This window comes from Coturnix japonica, chromosome 9 (genome assembly GCF_001577835.2).
Source record: "Coturnix japonica isolate 7356 chromosome 9, Coturnix japonica 2.1, whole genome shotgun sequence".
Lineage (NCBI taxonomy): Eukaryota > Metazoa > Chordata > Aves > Galliformes > Phasianidae > Coturnix > Coturnix japonica.
In genome coordinates this window covers 649,388-667,145 of record NC_029524.1, presented here as the reverse complement: position 1 = coordinate 667,145, position 17,758 = coordinate 649,388, and the positions used below count along the sequence as shown (strand labels likewise).

At 48.0% G+C, this 17,758-nt stretch overlaps 2 protein-coding genes across 3 annotated transcripts; both read right to left on the bottom strand.

The window, feature by feature from the left end:
- Positions 1-59: 59 nt before the first annotated feature.
- Positions 60-5,606, bottom strand: MAP6D1 (MAP6 domain containing 1). The gene is made up of 3 exons (XM_015870931.2): positions 5,157-5,606; positions 2,895-3,012; positions 60-1,723 (listed from the first exon to the last, which is right to left on the bottom strand). The coding sequence occupies exons 1-3, from the start codon at positions 5,561-5,563 to the stop codon at positions 1,643-1,645; spliced, it is 606 nt and encodes a 201-aa protein (XP_015726417.1). The 5' UTR covers positions 5,564-5,606; the 3' UTR covers positions 60-1,642.
- Positions 5,607-7,089: 1,483 nt separating this feature from the next.
- PARL (presenilin associated rhomboid like) lies at positions 7,090-17,746 on the bottom strand. 2 transcript variants are annotated; one of them, XM_015870924.2, is made up of 10 exons: positions 17,576-17,652; positions 17,307-17,505; positions 17,106-17,246; positions 15,631-15,679; positions 13,530-13,625; positions 12,205-12,354; positions 11,708-11,778; positions 10,445-10,546; positions 8,852-8,949; positions 7,090-7,400 (listed from the first exon to the last, which is right to left on the bottom strand). In XM_015870924.2, the coding sequence occupies exons 1-10, from the start codon at positions 17,620-17,622 to the stop codon at positions 7,286-7,288; spliced, it is 1,068 nt and encodes a 355-aa protein (XP_015726410.1). In that variant the 5' UTR covers positions 17,623-17,652; the 3' UTR covers positions 7,090-7,285. The 2 variants fall into 2 exon arrangements, with proteins under 2 accessions (XP_015726410.1, XP_015726411.1); XM_015870925.2 differs by lacking the exon at positions 17,307-17,505 and having other exon boundaries at positions 17,576-17,746.
- Positions 17,747-17,758: the final 12 nt, after the last annotated feature.

Genomic DNA, 17,758 nt, shown 5'->3' with positions numbered 1-17,758 from the left:
GGCTGCCAAGGCTGAGCGCTCACATTTTGCAGTGTAAAGAAACATTGGGAAAGAGCCAGTAGCCAAAATATGTCTTAATTTATTAAATTGAATTAAATCCAGTCCCTTTGATAAAATACAAGCTCATTATATTCTCGGCTTGTTTACAACCAGGTTTGATGTCTTTAGAAACAGGGTGAATTAACAAGGCAGAGGGGAGAGGCAATGCTTTTTTCTTATCATTATTCTGATAATAAAATCCAGGATTGAAACGAACCCAAACTGGACAAACCAGTTAAAAACATTACAAAGAGCTTCATGGAGCAGATGGGTTTCTCCTTAGAAACACGCGCCATGCAAAACCTTGAGCAGAGAACTGAATGCTTTGGGTGCGTTTCTTCTCTAATGCTTCCAATGCTCTTCTGACCCGTTACCAGCACCAGCTGCATGTTTGCATAATCCTCAGAGCTCATTCAATCTGCCACTGGCCTCAGCTGAGGGAAGGTGAAGAGAGAATCCCCATTGTGAGCCCACGTGGTTACAATTAATGCTATTCTGATCGGTGTGAGGAGCTGCCTTTCATTTTAGCCAACAACACTGGTATGTTTCCAATGTAGAAAGGAAAACTTTTGCATCTTTTTCTCCAAAGCAGTGGGTAGAAACTGGAAATAAGGATCAGGCTGGTAGTATTGCATAAGTCTCTGAGATAGAAACTACAACCATGCCGGTCTGGATGAAGGGAGGCTGAAAAGGATGTTTCATAAAACACACGTATCAGCAAAAGTTAAATCCGCACTGACCTAAAAAATATGAGCTTTAGAGCAATGCCACTGAACATGGCCTATGGTAGCGATGAGGGGCGTCATACATTCCATGTTAACATTTTTCTTTAAGAAAAGTTTTTAAGTAACATTCACTTCTGGTTGCTCCTAGCGCTAATACTAACATCACCAACAGGCAGGCAAAACCTCAGGCATTTCAAGGCAATACTTTCCAACTTGCATATGCAAAGAGTTAACATTTATTAAGAGCAGAAGCACATCCTCTTCCTTAAAGGATCACAAACTGCTTTAGGTAAAATCGGGGTGCAATATTTACATCCAACCCACAGATATTTACATCCATCCTACACCTCCAAAGTGCAGTGTGCGCTCAGTGCCCTGCACACACAGCCCAGCACAGCTGCCGTGGAGCTGCAGCAACCCCATGGGTTTGGAGCAGCCCCCCTGTGCTGAGGTGTGTGCAGGAGGCAGCTCTACAAGCTGAGAAGTCAGGCAGGTGCTCCCTGCCCTGCACTGCTCTGCAGGTTTGGTTTTAGTTTTGTTCCTGTCTGATTTCTCCCTCCCGCTGCACACAGCGGAGCACAGTGCTGCTGCGTGCCTTACTGGCTGCCCTGCCCTGTCAGCATCTCAGCATGCAGCTGGCTGGCACAGAGGAACCTGCTCCGTAAGGAACTGGGTCACACCTCACTGCATGCTTTGCTGGCTCTGAATGGAGCACTTTACAGTCTGTGCATTCACAGGAGGGTGCCCGTCCCCGATGGCTGGAGCTGCTCCTGCTGACATCAGTTCTCTGATCCCAGCGCTCCTGATGAAGGTTGCATAGTGACACAGCCAGTGGGAAGCACCACCGTGGTGCTGCCTGGTGTGACAAAGGCCCGGAATCACACATTGAGGATCCGCGATGGCGCCTGGAAAACAGCAGAAGGATTGGGGGAGAACCGGGTCTTCACCTCGGGGATCTGCTGAGATGAGAGGAGAGCAGCGTTAGCGCAGTGCAGGGTGCAGCTGTCCGTACAGCTCGGGGCTCTGAGACTCCTGCCAACCAATACCCCCTCCCCCCCCATGGATCCCCACAAGCAAACACTATTCTGTGCCACTGCGGGACAGTGCTGGATGGGGGCAGGGAGCTGAGCAGGACGTCTGGCCCTCAGCCCTCGGGAGAAAGCTGCCAGGGCTCTCAGTGCCCAAAGGAGAGCTGTGCTAAATGCTGCCTGTGTCAGCCATGGACCTGCAAGGACTCTTGGAGGGTATGAGCACCTCGACTTTGGAAGACTGTCATGTCTCTGGAGTCAAAATTTTACCCAATATCCACTTGCTGTATTAAGTATGAAAGACAGCCGGGTGCTCCGTGTCTGCATTAGAACCCAAAGGACTTGAGACAGGAGCAGTTGTAGCTGCGCGCTCAGCCCAGGACTGTGGGCATGAAAGCCCTGCTGGCTGCTGAGGATTCTGACAGCACCATCCAGCCCAAAAGGACAAGGCCATGGGGAAAAAGCCACTGATCTGTTTGTTGTTGTTGAGCTGCTCTGTGATTCCCATTCCTTCGGGGATGCATCTGAAGTGCTAAGGAGTAAAATGATGTCCCAGCCAGCCTGTTCTCCACTCAGCAGCACAGTGCCCTAGGTGCCATGTGCTTCCATTTGGGTTTCCACTTTTCTTTCTCCCTTCCTTAAGAAGTGGGAGAGACTGCGGGGTTCCTGTAGGAGCCCCTCTTTGGGATCCTATCAGCAGGCTGCAAGTACAGCAGGGCTGCGTGCCTTAGAATCACAGAATCACTCCACGATCACCCAGTCCCACTGTTCACATACCTCCAGGATCTCCTACTAAAACCACATTTTGCTGCCCCGCTCCTGACTTCACCACGAATAGAGAACTCTGTCATTCCATGGTGGCTCTGCCCAGGGCAGCTCCTGACCTCCACATCTCCCAGCAGTCCTTCTCTGTTCATGACCATCAGGTATGGCTGGGTGCAGCAGGGCTGCAGGCTGCCCCTCTGGAAGCCAGGGGGGGGCACCCAGCAATGGGGCACATCTTTATTCTGCATGCCCCACTCCCATAACAGATGAGATGTTCCCAATGTGTGTTTTTGGGCTTTACCCACACTGACTTCGGGGTTAAAAATGCATTAATTACCTTATAGTCTGCCTTGTAACTTGTCTCCTGAACAAAGTGGTCATCTGGGATAATGAAGCCTTGCTTTGTCTTTATGGGCTTGGATGGTTTTGCTCCAGTCCAAGGGCGATACTCTTGCCTGAAACAAGATGGTCAAGACAAAAGAACCCATAAAACACAACAGATTCACCGACTGCCTCTGCTCAGAGCGGCTGTAAACCCAGAAGACAGATTAGTTATTGCTAACAGAGCTGAAAATGAAAACTGGCAACAAAAGAATGGAGCCCAGAGGCCTGAAGCTCAAACAGCCCAAAGATCCACCAGGCTGACGGGCTGCCCTGATTTCTCTGTTATTCCTGGCTCGCTGCCTGGCTCACATTTCATTCCTACACACAGCTCCAGCCTCACAGTGCTGCCCCTGGGCTGATTCACAGCAGAGCAGTGCAGCCCCGGGTGCACCTCAGCTGGGGACAGAGCAGCAAACCAAGTAGGTTATTGCTGGAAGGTGAAGTTACCATCCCTGCAGGAGGTGTTCGGGCTGAGCAGTGCCCTGGGAGCGCAGCCTTTCTGCAGGAAGTACCTGGCTGCACACCTGGGTGCTCTGAGCAGCAGCAGCAGGGTGACTCCTGCCATGCCAGGCATTGCATAGTGTGCAGTGAAGCCCTTCTCTCTGTGCTGGCCTTCCTCCATACCCTGCAGCTCAGCACTTACAGCATTCCTCCATCACAGCATTTCAGTATCTTGTCTTTATGGCACGGTTTATTTTGTGGTGTTCTGAGCCACCGCATTACGGTCCCATTCCTCATTAAGAAATGGAGACAGCAGCTCAGTTAGCAGAGCGAGGATAGCTCCATCAGCCGGCCTTTCCTCCTCCACACTCCTCTGCTGACAGCTGGCATTACAGGGAGAACTCAGCAGCACCAATGAACATTTCTCACCCTTTCCCCATTCAGACTCAAAGCTGTGTGTGCAGCCAGCAGGGCCAGCAGCTGCGGGATCCTGACCGGTGAGAGCTGGGATGGGATTGGGAAAGGAATAAGGGGGGTGGGAGAGATGGAGCCAGAGGGTATGACCTGCATATGGGGATGAGGAGGAGGAAGCTGAAGATATGGCTGCTTCTGTCTCAGCCATCACCATAGCAATGTCAGGCAGTGCTGAGAGCTGCTCATGGCTCAGGAAGGTGGTTCTCCCATCTGCCCTTTCCTTGTTCCTCAGATCCAGGTTTGGGTTCCTGCTCACTCAATGCAGCAGCCCAAGCTGGCACAGCATCTCCCTGCTGCACAGTGTCCTCACACAGCTCTGCCTTGTTCCCCTGACTGGGCCCTGAAGTGCGCAGCCAGCCCAGCAATTGGTCCTATAGCCAGCCCTAAAGCCAGCCCTACAGCCAGCCCTGCATCCAGCCCAGCTCCTGCACTACCAAAACAGCTCGACAAGCCAGGGGCTGCAGATCTAACTTCCCCAGGCAGCTTAAGATACTTAAGGACATAAGAGAACACTTCTCTGTTTCTACTTCTGTTATTCAGGATGAGCGTGTACATTACTGGGTAAGGGATGAAGCTCTGCAGGGATGCCCACAGCTCTTCACAGCAGGAGCACATCGCACCGTGCAGCCCCATCCCTGTGTGCCCCGCGGGGAGCACAGACTGATTCTGAGCTTGTAGAGCTCAGTGCAAAGAGCTGGGCAGATGGGGATGCTCTGCAGAGCGGGATGCTGCACTGCCCTGAACTGAGCGGTTATCAGGGTGTTTGCCTTCTGCTAAATGCCCGGTCAGCCCGCTGGGTCAGTGTGATGGGTCAGTGTGATGGGTCAGAGTGATGGGTCAGTGTGATGGGTCAGTGTGATGGGTCAGTGTGATGGGTCAGTGTGATGGGTCAGTGTGATGGGTCAGCCCGGTGACCGCAGCACAGAAGGGAAACACACAGGCTTGTTTGTGGCTCAGCCTCGTCCCGTGCTGGTCAAGGAGCGCATGGAGCTGCAGCAGGATGTGCAGTGAAGTCGATGCCACCAATGCGTCCCGATCGGCGCGGGGCTGCACCGCGGTCCCTGCCCGTCCCGGCACAGCCTTCCCGTCCCGCAGGATCCCGCCCCTGCCACGATTTGGGACCAACGAACGCAGCGGAGCAGCGGGCGGTGCGGAGGTTTCTCCCCCGGTCCCTCGGATCGCGCCGCCGCGGAGATGCCGCCCCGCGCTCGTTCGGCTCCGGACGCGCCGCCACGGCCGCTTCCCCGGCGCGGTGCCCGCCCGCAGTGTCCGCGCTCCGCCCCGCCCGCGGTGCCGGTACCTGTAGGACGTGGTGTGGCCGCCGTCCGCCCGCGGGCGCCGCTCCGTGCGGCCGATGCCGGGCAGGGCGCGGGTCGGGGCGGGCGGAGCCGCGCTCGGTCGGTGTCCGCCGCTGCCGGCGCTGACCCAGGGGCGGGCGGCGCGGCGCGGGAGGGGCCAGGCGCGGAAGTCCCGTCGGTACTGAGTCTCGGCCGGGAACGGCTCGGGCGGGGAGATGCGCGCGGGGCCGGGCCGAGGACGGGGGGCCGCGGCGGGCGGGCGCGGAGGCGGCGGCGGAGCGGGAGCGTCGTCCTGCTCCTCGATGTCCGAGTAGTTGCGGATGGTGAGCGGCACCGCCAGGTCCGAGCGGTCCAGCTGGCTCCAGAACCGCGCCAGGCAGCACACGCGGCTGATGCACGGCCAGGCCATGGCCGCCCGCGGCCGCCCCTCCTCCCGCCGCCCCCTCCCCGCTCCGCCGCCCCCGCGCCGGGATCGCGGCCGCACACGTGACCCCGGGGGGTGCCGGTCCGGGGGGGGGGGGGGGGGGGGGGGGGATGGCAGAGCTCGGGCCGCGGCGGGACGGACCGGAGGATGCGCCGGAGGATGCGGGCGGACGGGGCGAAGGGACGCGGTCGGTGCTGCCCCGGGACACCGCGCCGCCCCGCAGGCTCCGTTCGCCGAGCGGAACAATTGCGGCTTTTCACGCCGAGCCGCCACTCGGGGCCGTTTGTTGTTTTCCCCCCGCACAAACGCTGCCCGCTGTCTGTGCCGAGCAGCTGCGCGATCCCCGCGGTGCTTTGCTCGCAACAACGAGCTCTTTGAGGAAGAGCAAAGAACGCCTTCCCCGCACAGCGGGCATCTCCCTCGTGCCCGCTGCTCACTGCCCCGGACCCAACCCGTGCCCTCCATCCCCAGCCGGGCTGACCCCCCCGCACTCTCCGGCTCCCACCTGGCAGCAGCGGAGCGGAGCCGGCTGCCGCGCTTTGGCGGACAACGCCGCGTAAAGGCTCAGGTACGAAATGACGCCAAATTCGCTTCTCGGCAATGAGGCGCTTCTGTTGCGTCCCGCCTTACGCGCTCCTGCACCACCGGCACAGACAACTCAGACGCTGAACAGCCTCTAAAAGGGGAACGATGGCATCGCGAGCCACAGCTTTAGCGCTGCGCCCTCCGGCACCGCCCGCTCGGTGCCATCTGCCGCTGCTGCATCTCACCGTGCCAGCTCACAGCGCTCAGACCTCGCGTCACACGGAAAAGGGAAGGACCACAGCTCACTCGCTGCTGTTTAGCAGTGTTTGTTTATCCATGCAAGAAATGCACCTCCTGTTCTAACGTAAAAACACGGTGCAATGGTTTGCAGGTGGAGATGCAGCGTGTGCTGCAGTAGCACAGCCCACCTGGAAGGGGATGGTGCAGCCTGGGGAAGGCTTGGCCCCCACCTCCTATCTAGGCAAGCTCTTCCCCCTTCTGAGCCCATCCAAAATACCTGAAAGCACACGGTGAGACATTTATAATTACAAAAGAGATAAAAAGATTTTTTGTCAGTAAAGTCCAACAACAGCATCTTGGAAGCAAACAAGACAGGCTGAATGGAATAAACCAGGTGTACCAGTACAAACTACACAGTACTGCTTCAAGGGCCTCAGGTTCAGCCCAGAGACCAGTGGCTCATCTCACCCTGCAGGCAATATCTCAGCAATAAAGACCACAGAAGTTCAGCATTCAGCCTTACTCCAAGTCCAGCCATGACATGTCTAACCCACACCTTATAGAAAAGCAGCTGGTGATGACCAGCAAGAACCAGGGGATGGGGATGAGCTGGTGGGGATGATCCCTCAGATTTTCATGTATTTATCTTAACCAACTGCACAAACATCAAAAGTCCCTTTGACAGAACTTTCAGCCACTTTATTGGGCAGCTTTTTCATTGCTCCTTAAGAAAAAGTAACGCAGACTTGCTGGCTCAGAGAAATAGGCTAAAAAACTTTATTGTTCCACCTTTGTCAGAGTTTGTTCTCTAGTGACAGATATTTCTATTACTGAAGTTAACATCAGGCCTCTAAGAAGCTGAGGTTTCTAATGTGGAGTAGCAGAAAGCCCTCCCAAACCAATCTCATGTCTCCATAGGGCAGCTGCGCAGTGGGATGAGGGTCAGTTAGATCTTCCACCTCCCTTTCCTGCATTCCTCGTCCTCATTTCATGCCAAGCTTTCACCAGCGGCTCCCTGTTCTTCCATATGAGCTCATGGCCATAAGTCACGTACCACCTGAGAAAGGAAAACGTCAGTCAGAACCAACTGCAGCTTCTCTCTACACCCAAGGAACAGACCTACTGCTAAAGGCAAAGAACTGCTTGCAATAGCAGATGGGATGTACCAAGGCGGCAGCGCTTCTGGAAAAGTGGCAGTGCTGGTGAAGCCACTTGTTCTCCTGACTCCAAGTTAACTTCCTAACACTTGTATACCACAGTACTCAGTATGAATGGCTTTCGTACCTTTAATTTCAAGCCCTAGTGACATAATTTAAAGAGACACAAAAAAACTACAGTCGTGTAACACTTAAAGTTCCTTGTGCTAATCCTTACGGGAAACGTTGAGCACAAGGTATTTTTCTTGTATATAAGCACAATGGAAACTCACTTATTACAAATGCTTGCACTCCACTCAAACAGCTTTTTCTGCAATGAAATAACAAATTGATCTACTGGAGCGCTCTGCATTGATTTATAGTCATGCTGATACTGATGTGGTTTTGTGTGATTACACAAGGGAGGGCATGGAGGGCAGGATGGGGAGAGGTGGAACCATGTAAGAATATAATCACAGAATAGAACATATATGTAAGAGAGAAGGAGAGATGCTTGTAAAACTTGAGTGCACCTGCACTCAAAAGCATCCATGTTTTGGTATATTTGTGGCTGTGTTTTCAACTGACATAAATACATCACCTGCAAATTTTCAAATGCAATGTACAGAACTGCAACAGATATTCATCTCAAAGAAAAACCTGATCCTGGCTCTTTACTGGACTTTTCTAAGACCTCCCCTCACCAGAATGGAATTTTGTAGCTGAGAATCTGCTCCATCCAATAGCGTTATTGTGGAGGAAAGCAGGCCGTGCAGAGTGAAACTCTGCCAAGCAGCAGCAAAGGCAAAGCTGCATGTAGACTAAGCTAAGCTCCTTCCAAGCAGACTATAGCTTTCAGGCTAGTCACACTGTGAGAACAAACACTTTATAATCACTGTGCTCTCTGACCTTTCTCAGGGAAAGTGGAAGGAGCATGTTCTACACATTCCCATAGGACCCCATGTTCCCTGATAACCTACAGAATGCTGCAGAATAAACACACTGGACTCACTTCTATAACAACCTATAAACTCATTCTTTATCTGGTCTGGTTAGACATCAGATCTAGCCTTTAGCCTGTGTTTAAAAATGCTCTTTAGCAATGTGTGTGCAAGTTAAGACAACAGTCAGTGTGAGAAGGGGAAAAGCTCATTAGATGTAAGTTCAAACATGGAACAGTAAATTTCCACACATTTTTAAGGCATTCTAAGAATAACATTGACTCCTCTTCAGTGCTATTCAAGACAACTTACAAAAATAAATGAATAATAATAATCCTCAAACTTCAGAGATAAGGGGTGTGTATGTGTGTGTGTGTGGGGGGGGGGGTGTGTGAAAATCTGTACAGGAGGGATTGAACTGTAACACTTACATTCCGAATAGAGCTCCCCCTAGATGTGCAGCATGGTCAAAAAATCTCCAGCCCAGGGCAAGCCCTGCAGTATCAAATGCGATTATGGCTTTTAAAGCCTGCAAAGGAAGAGAACATGGGACAGGATCAGACAGAGTATGGAATGGCCACTGATAATACAGCTTCATATTCTGGCACAGAGTAAACATGTGGATTAAAAAGCACCCTTATGTCAAAGCAATCACTGTAAAAATGTGTTTTACAAATGCATGTAAGCTGCCAACTGTACTGTGCCTTTAAATGCAGCCATGAGGACCTATGGAATAATACTGAGGAGGAACAAAGTCTTCCCAAATAATGGCTCATTCCAAGAGACCAACAGCAAGAGAATCAATGTCAGGACAATGTGCTCTTTAATTGGAATTTCCTTCCTTGATGACACGTGACATGTTAGAATAGCAGCTATGTTGCTGCATCAGCTTTGTTATTTTAAAAGCCCATTACAATATTCATGAGTTAGGCCACAAAAGCACTTAAAAGTTTAGAAATTAAATGGTAAGGAATTCTTAGTAAAGGCTGTATCAGAAAATGTTCTGTGGTTTACACCATAACAGTTGGTGTTGTTTTACTGCTGCACTGTGTGCTTCCTCATGGCAGTGCTGTCTGTGGCTCTGTCAGCATTTCTACCCTGGTCATCTTCAGAAGAGATGCAATTAAAGGTTAGCATGCAAAAAAAAAAAACCCACATCCACACAAACAGAAGCACAAGGAAAACACACAGGGCACATTTACCAACATAAATACAGGTGATGGAGTTCATTAAAACCACACAGTCTTGAAATGACAAAGCTTAACTGCTCTAAGTGACATAAGAAAACAACTTTAAGTAGTGGACTAGAGATGATTAACTTATTCTCCCTGTTCACTGCAAGGCAGTTGGAGTAGATGGCCTTTAAAGGCCAATCTATGATCAAACGATTCCATGATTCTATGATCGAATAGACACAAGCTTTTCTTAAATGGTGCAGTGGCTGTGTCTAAAAGCATTTAATCAAAGAAAATTCATCACTCTACACATGAAAGAAGCCCCAGCAGTTAATTTCTAATCCCCAAAGTGTTCTTTTAAGTACCAAAGGGAAGTATCCAAATGAGGAGGCAGGTGTTCCTCTAGGACTAGAGTGTTATTGCCCTTGAAGTAAAACTCTGCCTTTCCAATCTTGATCAATTTTTCTCCAAAACAGTCTAGATTCCTCATTAGTCTGTTAAGAAGTGCTGCCACACAAAGCACTACCCATCAGAGAGACATCAGAACAGTATGTGTGCACACATTCCTCATATACACCTGAGACCCTCTTAACTTCCTTCACCTCTGAGTCTCTGACTTAAAATAAATCCATGGAGGATGGAACCTAGGATGACTCCAAAATGACTGCACACGTGTGTAAGTGACTCTGCTAGGCTGCATTCAGTCAGAACCAGCCTCCAGGACCTCCATGTACTTGTAGCCTTTTTCAAAGCTAATTTAACATCTTAGAGACACGAATGAAGAAGACACTTTGAGGTGAAGGGCAGTTAGAGGAACAGTATTTTTCTTTGAGGTTCAAAGGTACTTACGTTTCCTGCTGTAAACGTGAACATGGGAAGAAATATGATGGCTAATTTTGCTTCTGGCATCTTTGTACAGACAGCTGCGAGGACAGTCATTATAGCTCCCGACTGTAAATACATTAAAATACATGGGAGTAAGCTGAGATGTTACACAAGGGAAAAGAAGAATTCTGCACCTGAACCTTTTTCCTTTTGGCTCCAGGTTTTCCCAAATGCTACACCACACAGCAACACAGAAAATCTGAGTACAAAAATAAGACTATTTAAAGACAACTGACATGAGTTTGCTTTTAGCAGGGAACTCTAGAAATCTTTATACACACGTCAATCAGACACAGTCATCTTAGATAAAGGAAAACACAGCAAGGAAATTAACATAGGGACAGGAACAAGGAATCTTTTGTCAATGAAACAAGTCTCTGGTCTGTACTAAACTGACTGCAGGCTTTTGTATCCATGGAAATGCTCAAAGCCAATGCTTTGATTACCACAAGCTTATGCAACATGTGGCAATTTCAGTAAGCTCAGATAAGTAATCTCAGCCTAACAGAAATTGTTCCAGATGTAATTTATTCACAAGATAAAGGGAAAATACACAGACAGCACCAGCAAAAATTCTAATTCAGAAACTGTTCATAAAATAGTTCATTCCCATTGAAAGCCAGAACCCGACTTTAACTGTTTTTTCCAAAATTGGGAAAATAAGTGGAGAACTCAGCAAAGGGTCACATTCACTTCAGCATTACAGTTAGTTAAGTGTTCTAAAACACTACACTACTGAAAACACTTGTAAAGAACAGACAATCCTGCCACCTCCTCAGCCTACCTCATACCTTTCAAAGTGAGACTTCAGCCCGGAGCACTGCTCTTTCTGCACAGTACTCACTAGAGGCTGCACTGGCAACACATGCCAATTCTGAGTACATCCACTTTTGCAAAAGTATCATTTTTCAATTAGAGAAGATTGTGACACACAACTGTGTAACAACACTTACAAGTTACAGAACTGAACTATGCTCAGTGACAAGAGGTCCTGCTGTCAGGTACTCATTTACAGTCTTCTATGGTTACTGTAAGTTCTGGGCTGCCACTGCAAGAGAGCTTAAATAACTGAGGAATACCCGAGCTCTTACCAGGTTACTTGGGCTTTGGTAACCCTTCCTAGTTGGTTTTCATGATCCAGAATATATTCTTTTAAGCAGATTAAAGAATAGAACAGTCTACACAGCTTCACAGAGCACATAAGGACTCATATTCTGAAATACTCACAGCTCCAAGGGATGGTTCAAACTTTCCTGTAGCCATTTTAGCAACATAGCTGACAAAAGTGGAGATAACCCCTAGAAAGGAAAAATGACCATTAGAAACATCACCAATGCAGACAAGAATCAAAAAGGTCAACAGTGTTCTTTCTAAATTTTGCTGAAGAAGGTAGTGCAGGTGCTTTTTCTTTTGTTTTTGAACTTGAATAAACAGTCAGCTTTTCCCAGGTAAATGCCATGAATCCACACCAAGAGCTATTCTGGTTTGGTAACCAAGCATGATTGAAAAAAAGAGAAACTTGTATTCTCATAGTAGAAACCCAATACCTTAAAGCCATTGGGCTTTTGTGTGACAGCAAATAAGCAGTGCAGTTAGAACAGAGCAATGCGTGGCACTGCACAGCTGCCATCTGGCATCGCACATTTATTAACCATGCACACTTTACTTGCACAAATATGTATTTATATTTTCAAAATGTTGCAAATGTATGTATCTCACATTACCAGCAGAAAGATACACTGCAATGAACTGCTCGCATCCCAGGAGAGAGACAACGCTGCTGGAAAAGCTCCATAAAACATACATATTTGCTGCCATGTGGAAAAGAGAGAAGTGACTAAACGTAGAGAGCAGCATGGGAGAACACAAGGCTTCTGCAAAAGAGAAAAACAAGGAGTGAGAAACAGAGTTAGTGTTCTAATTTGTTTCATGATGTATATCACAACAACTAAGAATTTATCCAGAGATGCTACAGGTTAATTGCACTTTGAATCTCCAGACACAAACTACATAATAAACCCACAAATGTAACAAGTTTCAAAGTCTAATACCTTTAGAAAAGCAGAACATACACCCAAGATATGCAAGCTGTACCAACAACCACTTTAGGTACCTGCTAGAGAACGTTTCATGTAAAACCTCAAGCTTAAAACACTTTTTATATGCTTTGGAAAGATTTATATATAAATACACACAGAGCGAAAGATTATAAGTATCTTAAGATGAACATCTATATGAAATTATTTTGCTAGGAAAACTGATTCATAAAGAACTACTAGCTCTCCTTACTGCAACGAGTTTTCAAGTAGCCTTGAAAACATAAAAAAAGGCCAAACAGCAAGTTTAATGATCAACACTGTTTCAAATGGAGCGTTTGGAGTGACTGTTCTGGATTAAAGCTGTCTCTGATATTGGAGATTATGTGGGGAATTCACTGAGTCTCCACCTCAGTAAAAATTAAGAGGACAGCAGAAACTACTTTCCCAGTGCATATTTCTTTCATCCTTTCAATTCTTTTCTCTACAGTGGAAAAGAAAACTAATTGTTTTGTTATTTAATAGTCTTTTCCTAAGCTCAAAACACTTCACAAGAAGTGGAAGCTGAGGGTGTTTTTTTAGTTTATGTGGTTGGTTGTTTTTGTGATCCAAAGGCCAGCTTTAAAATGAGGAGACTACATAACATACAGACTAATGTCTGTATGAATACTGGGATGACAGGTGTTCTGTGCGGGGAAGCAGTAGGGCTTGTTGTCACTAACTTAAATGCCTCTTCACCTTTAGAAAGGCAAGAACTTCACGCCACTGAATGCAGGAAAAGGCATCAGACAACTATTCTGACACTAGAATACTTCAAAAAGCACCAATGGTAGGGTTTATTTTTGACTAAAATAAAAAATCAGATCAATCTGGACAACATATGTTTGGGCATGACTGAGCTTACTGGCAGCTCTATCACCAACATCATGGTGTCATCCGAAGCTTTTATAGTATGTTCAAAAGCCCTAATACACACCGATACAGAGAAGTCACTCAAATTAGCATTTACTTACTGGAGGATGGATCTGAGGTGAAATATGTAAACATGATCCGTCGCATTCCGGGCAGCCTCCACAGACAGAATATGAAGACATTTGCAGCTATAATACCTAGCAAAAAGAAAAAAGAATAGAAACAGATTATGAATATAACATGCTGTAGTACAGTAATCAAAAGTAAGCTTATAATAATCATACTTCTCCCTTCACTATTTCTTACTTTATAGAGTTTAGAAAAAGCTGCGAGAAATACAGAAAGATCTACTTACAAATCTTATGAACAGAACATACAACTTCAGCTGACTTACTTTAACATACGGTTTAACAAACACACCAACACGGAAAATCTGTACTGAAGACACCCAGGCTCTGGTTTCAGACTTCCATTGCGCTGTAGAATCAACAACTGAAGAACAAGCTGTTCCTTGCCTCTCTAGCTAATTGTTCCCAAATACCACTAACAGGCTGCACAAATGAATTCAACTATGCATGAAGAGAAGGCTACAGGAACCATATCAATACTGCATGGTAACTCCTGAGCCGACTGAGCACCAGGGAAAGGACCCGATTAGCCCTGGAAGCACAGGTGAAGGCAATGCAGCTGTGGGACTGGAAGGGGTGGAGCCTGGCTGCACCTCTCTTAGACCTTATCTGAGGGCTGACTGCTGCTGGGGAAGGATCTCTGGCTGGATGTTTCTCTCCTGTGGAGTCCTTCCTGTGAGCTCAGATGTTCAGAGACAAGTGAGCACCTTTCATTTTCCTTTGAAACACTATTTGCTATTATTCTCCTGTGTTGCCCTTCTACTGCGTTTATCTTTCCAGTCGTAACAATTATGCAGTACACACTCTTAACAGTCTGTAGGGAAGTTTGGTTTTGAGGGAACTGTAATGATACTGGTTAGGCATAAAGTATAAAAAGTTGACTTGGCATTCCTAAGGTACAGCTCCCTTTGTGAGATAGTAAATGTACAGCTTTTTACTTCACAGACATTTACTGATATCTTATGTAAGAAGATTAATAACTGGAAACAACAGTGAAGCAAATGTATGGTTTCTTGTTTACAGTGCCTTCACTATTACTATTGAAGCACTAGGCTTTTTTACTAGAGGAAACATATTCCTTGCATGCTGCACTGAGATGTTACAGAACTATCAACAGTTTCAGAACAGTGAGGCCAATCTTGCTACAGCAAATACCAAAACAACCAAGGGTCTACCAGCTAGAACTTAAACATCACTATCAAAATGTTGGGAGATGATCTAGAGACTGCAGAGTATGAGTCTTCACTCCCCCGAAACAATACCATACTTCCATCTGAATCATCACCTGGCACGCTTTTTGAAGAATAATTAAAAGCACTCTACAACGTAAGCTAATAACACAGCACAGTGTTACTTAAAAGCTATTTCTAGCAGCCCACTAATAAAAACTGTAAGACATCTAACACTGGTTATAATTCAGATATTTTATTTGCATCAATTTCTCATCAATTTCTCCCCATGTGTTACCTCTGCTTTGGGGATTTTGGGTAATGTTAAGCTAACCAATCAAAGCCGCATCCCAACACTATGTAGCTGCTGCTTGTTTGCAACATTATTTCTGTAAAATAACAAAAAATGATCACATCCATCTTTTGGTGAAATAATAAAATATACAGTATTCCTCCTTGTGGTGACAAACAGCCATGTTACTTAACAGACTATGTAACTCCAGTCAACTTCAGTTGGATGAGAAAGTCCCAGAGTTTAGGGGCATCTTATGTTTATCCAGTATTTCAACATAACACTTTTAGAATTGCATGAAGAGAAAAACACAGAATTAGCTCATGCTCCTTCTAAAAGTATTTGCTGTTTCTCACAGTTCCTCAGAGAAATGCTACGGGGGAGGATTCTAGCTGACTCTTCATCACTCACACAGATGCAAAGAAACTTGTTTTATGCAAATAAAAGTATATTGTGAGAAGGAAGTGTAGCAGACACAGTGTATGTGCAAGTTCACACATGCTTGGTGCCTAGGAACCTAAGTGCAGTAAGAAAGCCATCTGTTTAACATACTGTACCTGTTTGTCTTATTTCTCTTCCTGTCAATGTCTAATACTTGTAAGCTAACACAAACCTGTCACGGTCCGCTGACCCTCAGTCAGGTTATTCCACCAGCTGTTAACCTGAAACAGAATTGATATTCATCAGTGACACTGCAGAGCATTTGCTATTTCAAAAACAGTCACAGGAGGTTCTACCTTTTTACGAATGGAAGGCGTATGTTTGAAAGTTGCCTAGTAAATCAGTTTCAGACTTCTGTACTTCTTACTTGTTTAGCTATTTAAATTGGTATTTCCTTACTCAAGTGTGGCTACCTACCCTCCTCTCTGACATCAATCTACAGGTAGATCAAGAATTTCTCCAAAAAAGAACGGGGTAATATCACTTTGCACAACTCCATGGGTTACCTCTGCTTGTACTGAAGAAGAATATAGCCCATAATGCTTACTCCAGCAGATGAGCCAAAGTTAGCATAAATCCTGCCCTAAGCCTCACCCTAATGCTAACAACACACCACCCACCTTTCAGAGACTCCACTTTTGTGCCAGGATGACATTTGCAGAGGTGGCTCACAAGATGTGGATACCATTCCCCCTTGCGTCCAGCTCACCCAGCCCTCCTTCAAGTTTAAAACCCCTGAAAAAGTGTATTTTGAGTGCAGTCAGCCCACAAATTCCACCCCCTTTTTGAGCTTTCAGAATGACTTTAGACAAATATTTGATTGCTCAATGACTTCTAACCGTATTAATGAGTCAGATAAATTAGTTATAGCATTGCTGCATCTGCTTCCCAGCCTCTCAAACTATTTTCTATCTGATACCAAAGTAACAAGGTTGTGGGTTTGGTTTAATGCTCTGGCCCAGGACAAAGATGATACTGGTACACCCTACCGACTCCTCTGCTAGGCAGACGCTAAACTAACATCACTTTGTTATTATACTAGAAGTGAAATGCACTTGGAATCTACTGGGAGAGCCCAGATCTTTGAAAGTAGAACTTACCTACTGAGGACAGGGGTTGGGAATTCAAACCTATGAACAGGGTAGTTTTGTTTTACTTCTAGAAGGCTAATCAGCGGGTCTTCCTCCCCAGGTTTTAAAGGAAAACAGCCATAGCAGGGACCACAGCACATCCTAGTGTTATTTTGGTTTTAAATGCACCTAACTGAAAATGAAAGGGCTGGCAACTTTTGTAATGCCAACTAACTGCATGAGTATTGCACTACTGATGCTGCTGTTTACTGCCCAATTCCAAAGTGAGGTATGTGAGTGGCAGAGTAAGCTTTCCTTAGAAACGCCTCCTAAATCCTCCTATCTGTAGAGCAGAATTAGGAATATCACTGCAGCTCAGAAGCCAGAAGATTAAACAATTCATGCTTAAGGTTCAGAACATCAGCCAGTCCTGTCATCTTTGGGAGCTGACATCTGGCTTCCAGAATGCTTTGGAACTGCAGTTCGTACAGTTGTTTCAGCTGAAGAAGCGGCAGGTACCTACATTAGACATTGACATAAGTACAGCGGATCTCTTCCCCCTTTCCCAGCCCCGCACCTGCTTCCTGAAGCTCCCCCTCTTCTGCGGCCGAATCTTATCCAGCCAGTCTGCCCGCGCCTCCTCGAAGTAGCTGTGGACCCGGGACTTGAGCGCCTCGTACTGCCAGATGGCCGCCGTGCCGAAGGCCGTGCCTGTGAACTGTGCCAGCGGTCAGCGAGCGGGGCCTCCAGCCCGGGCCCTCCCCCGGCCGCCACTCACCCCCACCGCGAACAGCAGCGGCTTCACCAGGCGGCGCGGCGAGGGGCGGCCCCCGCGGGCGGGCGGCGCCGGGCACAGGCTGCGGCGGGACGGCGGCGGTGCGGGCCGCGCCTCGGTGCTACCGGCCGGGGCCTGGGGCTCCTCGCTCCGCGGCCGCACCCGCCGGAAGCCCCGCTGCTGCTCCAGCAGCACCGTCAGCCTGCGGGGAGAGAGCAGACAGTCACCGCGCCGTCCCGCAGGCCGCCGCCACCCGCCCCGCCCGCTCGTACCTTTGCGCCCGCGGGTCCCAGGCGCGGGCCCAGCACCGCCACGCCATGTTGGGCGCCTCCCCGCGCCGAGCGCTTCCGGGGCGGCCGCCGCCATCTTGGGGGCGTGGTGCCGGGCCCTCCCCGCCGCCATGTCGGGAAGGTCGGCCCGGCCGCCATGATGGGTGCGGCGGCACATCCCGTTGT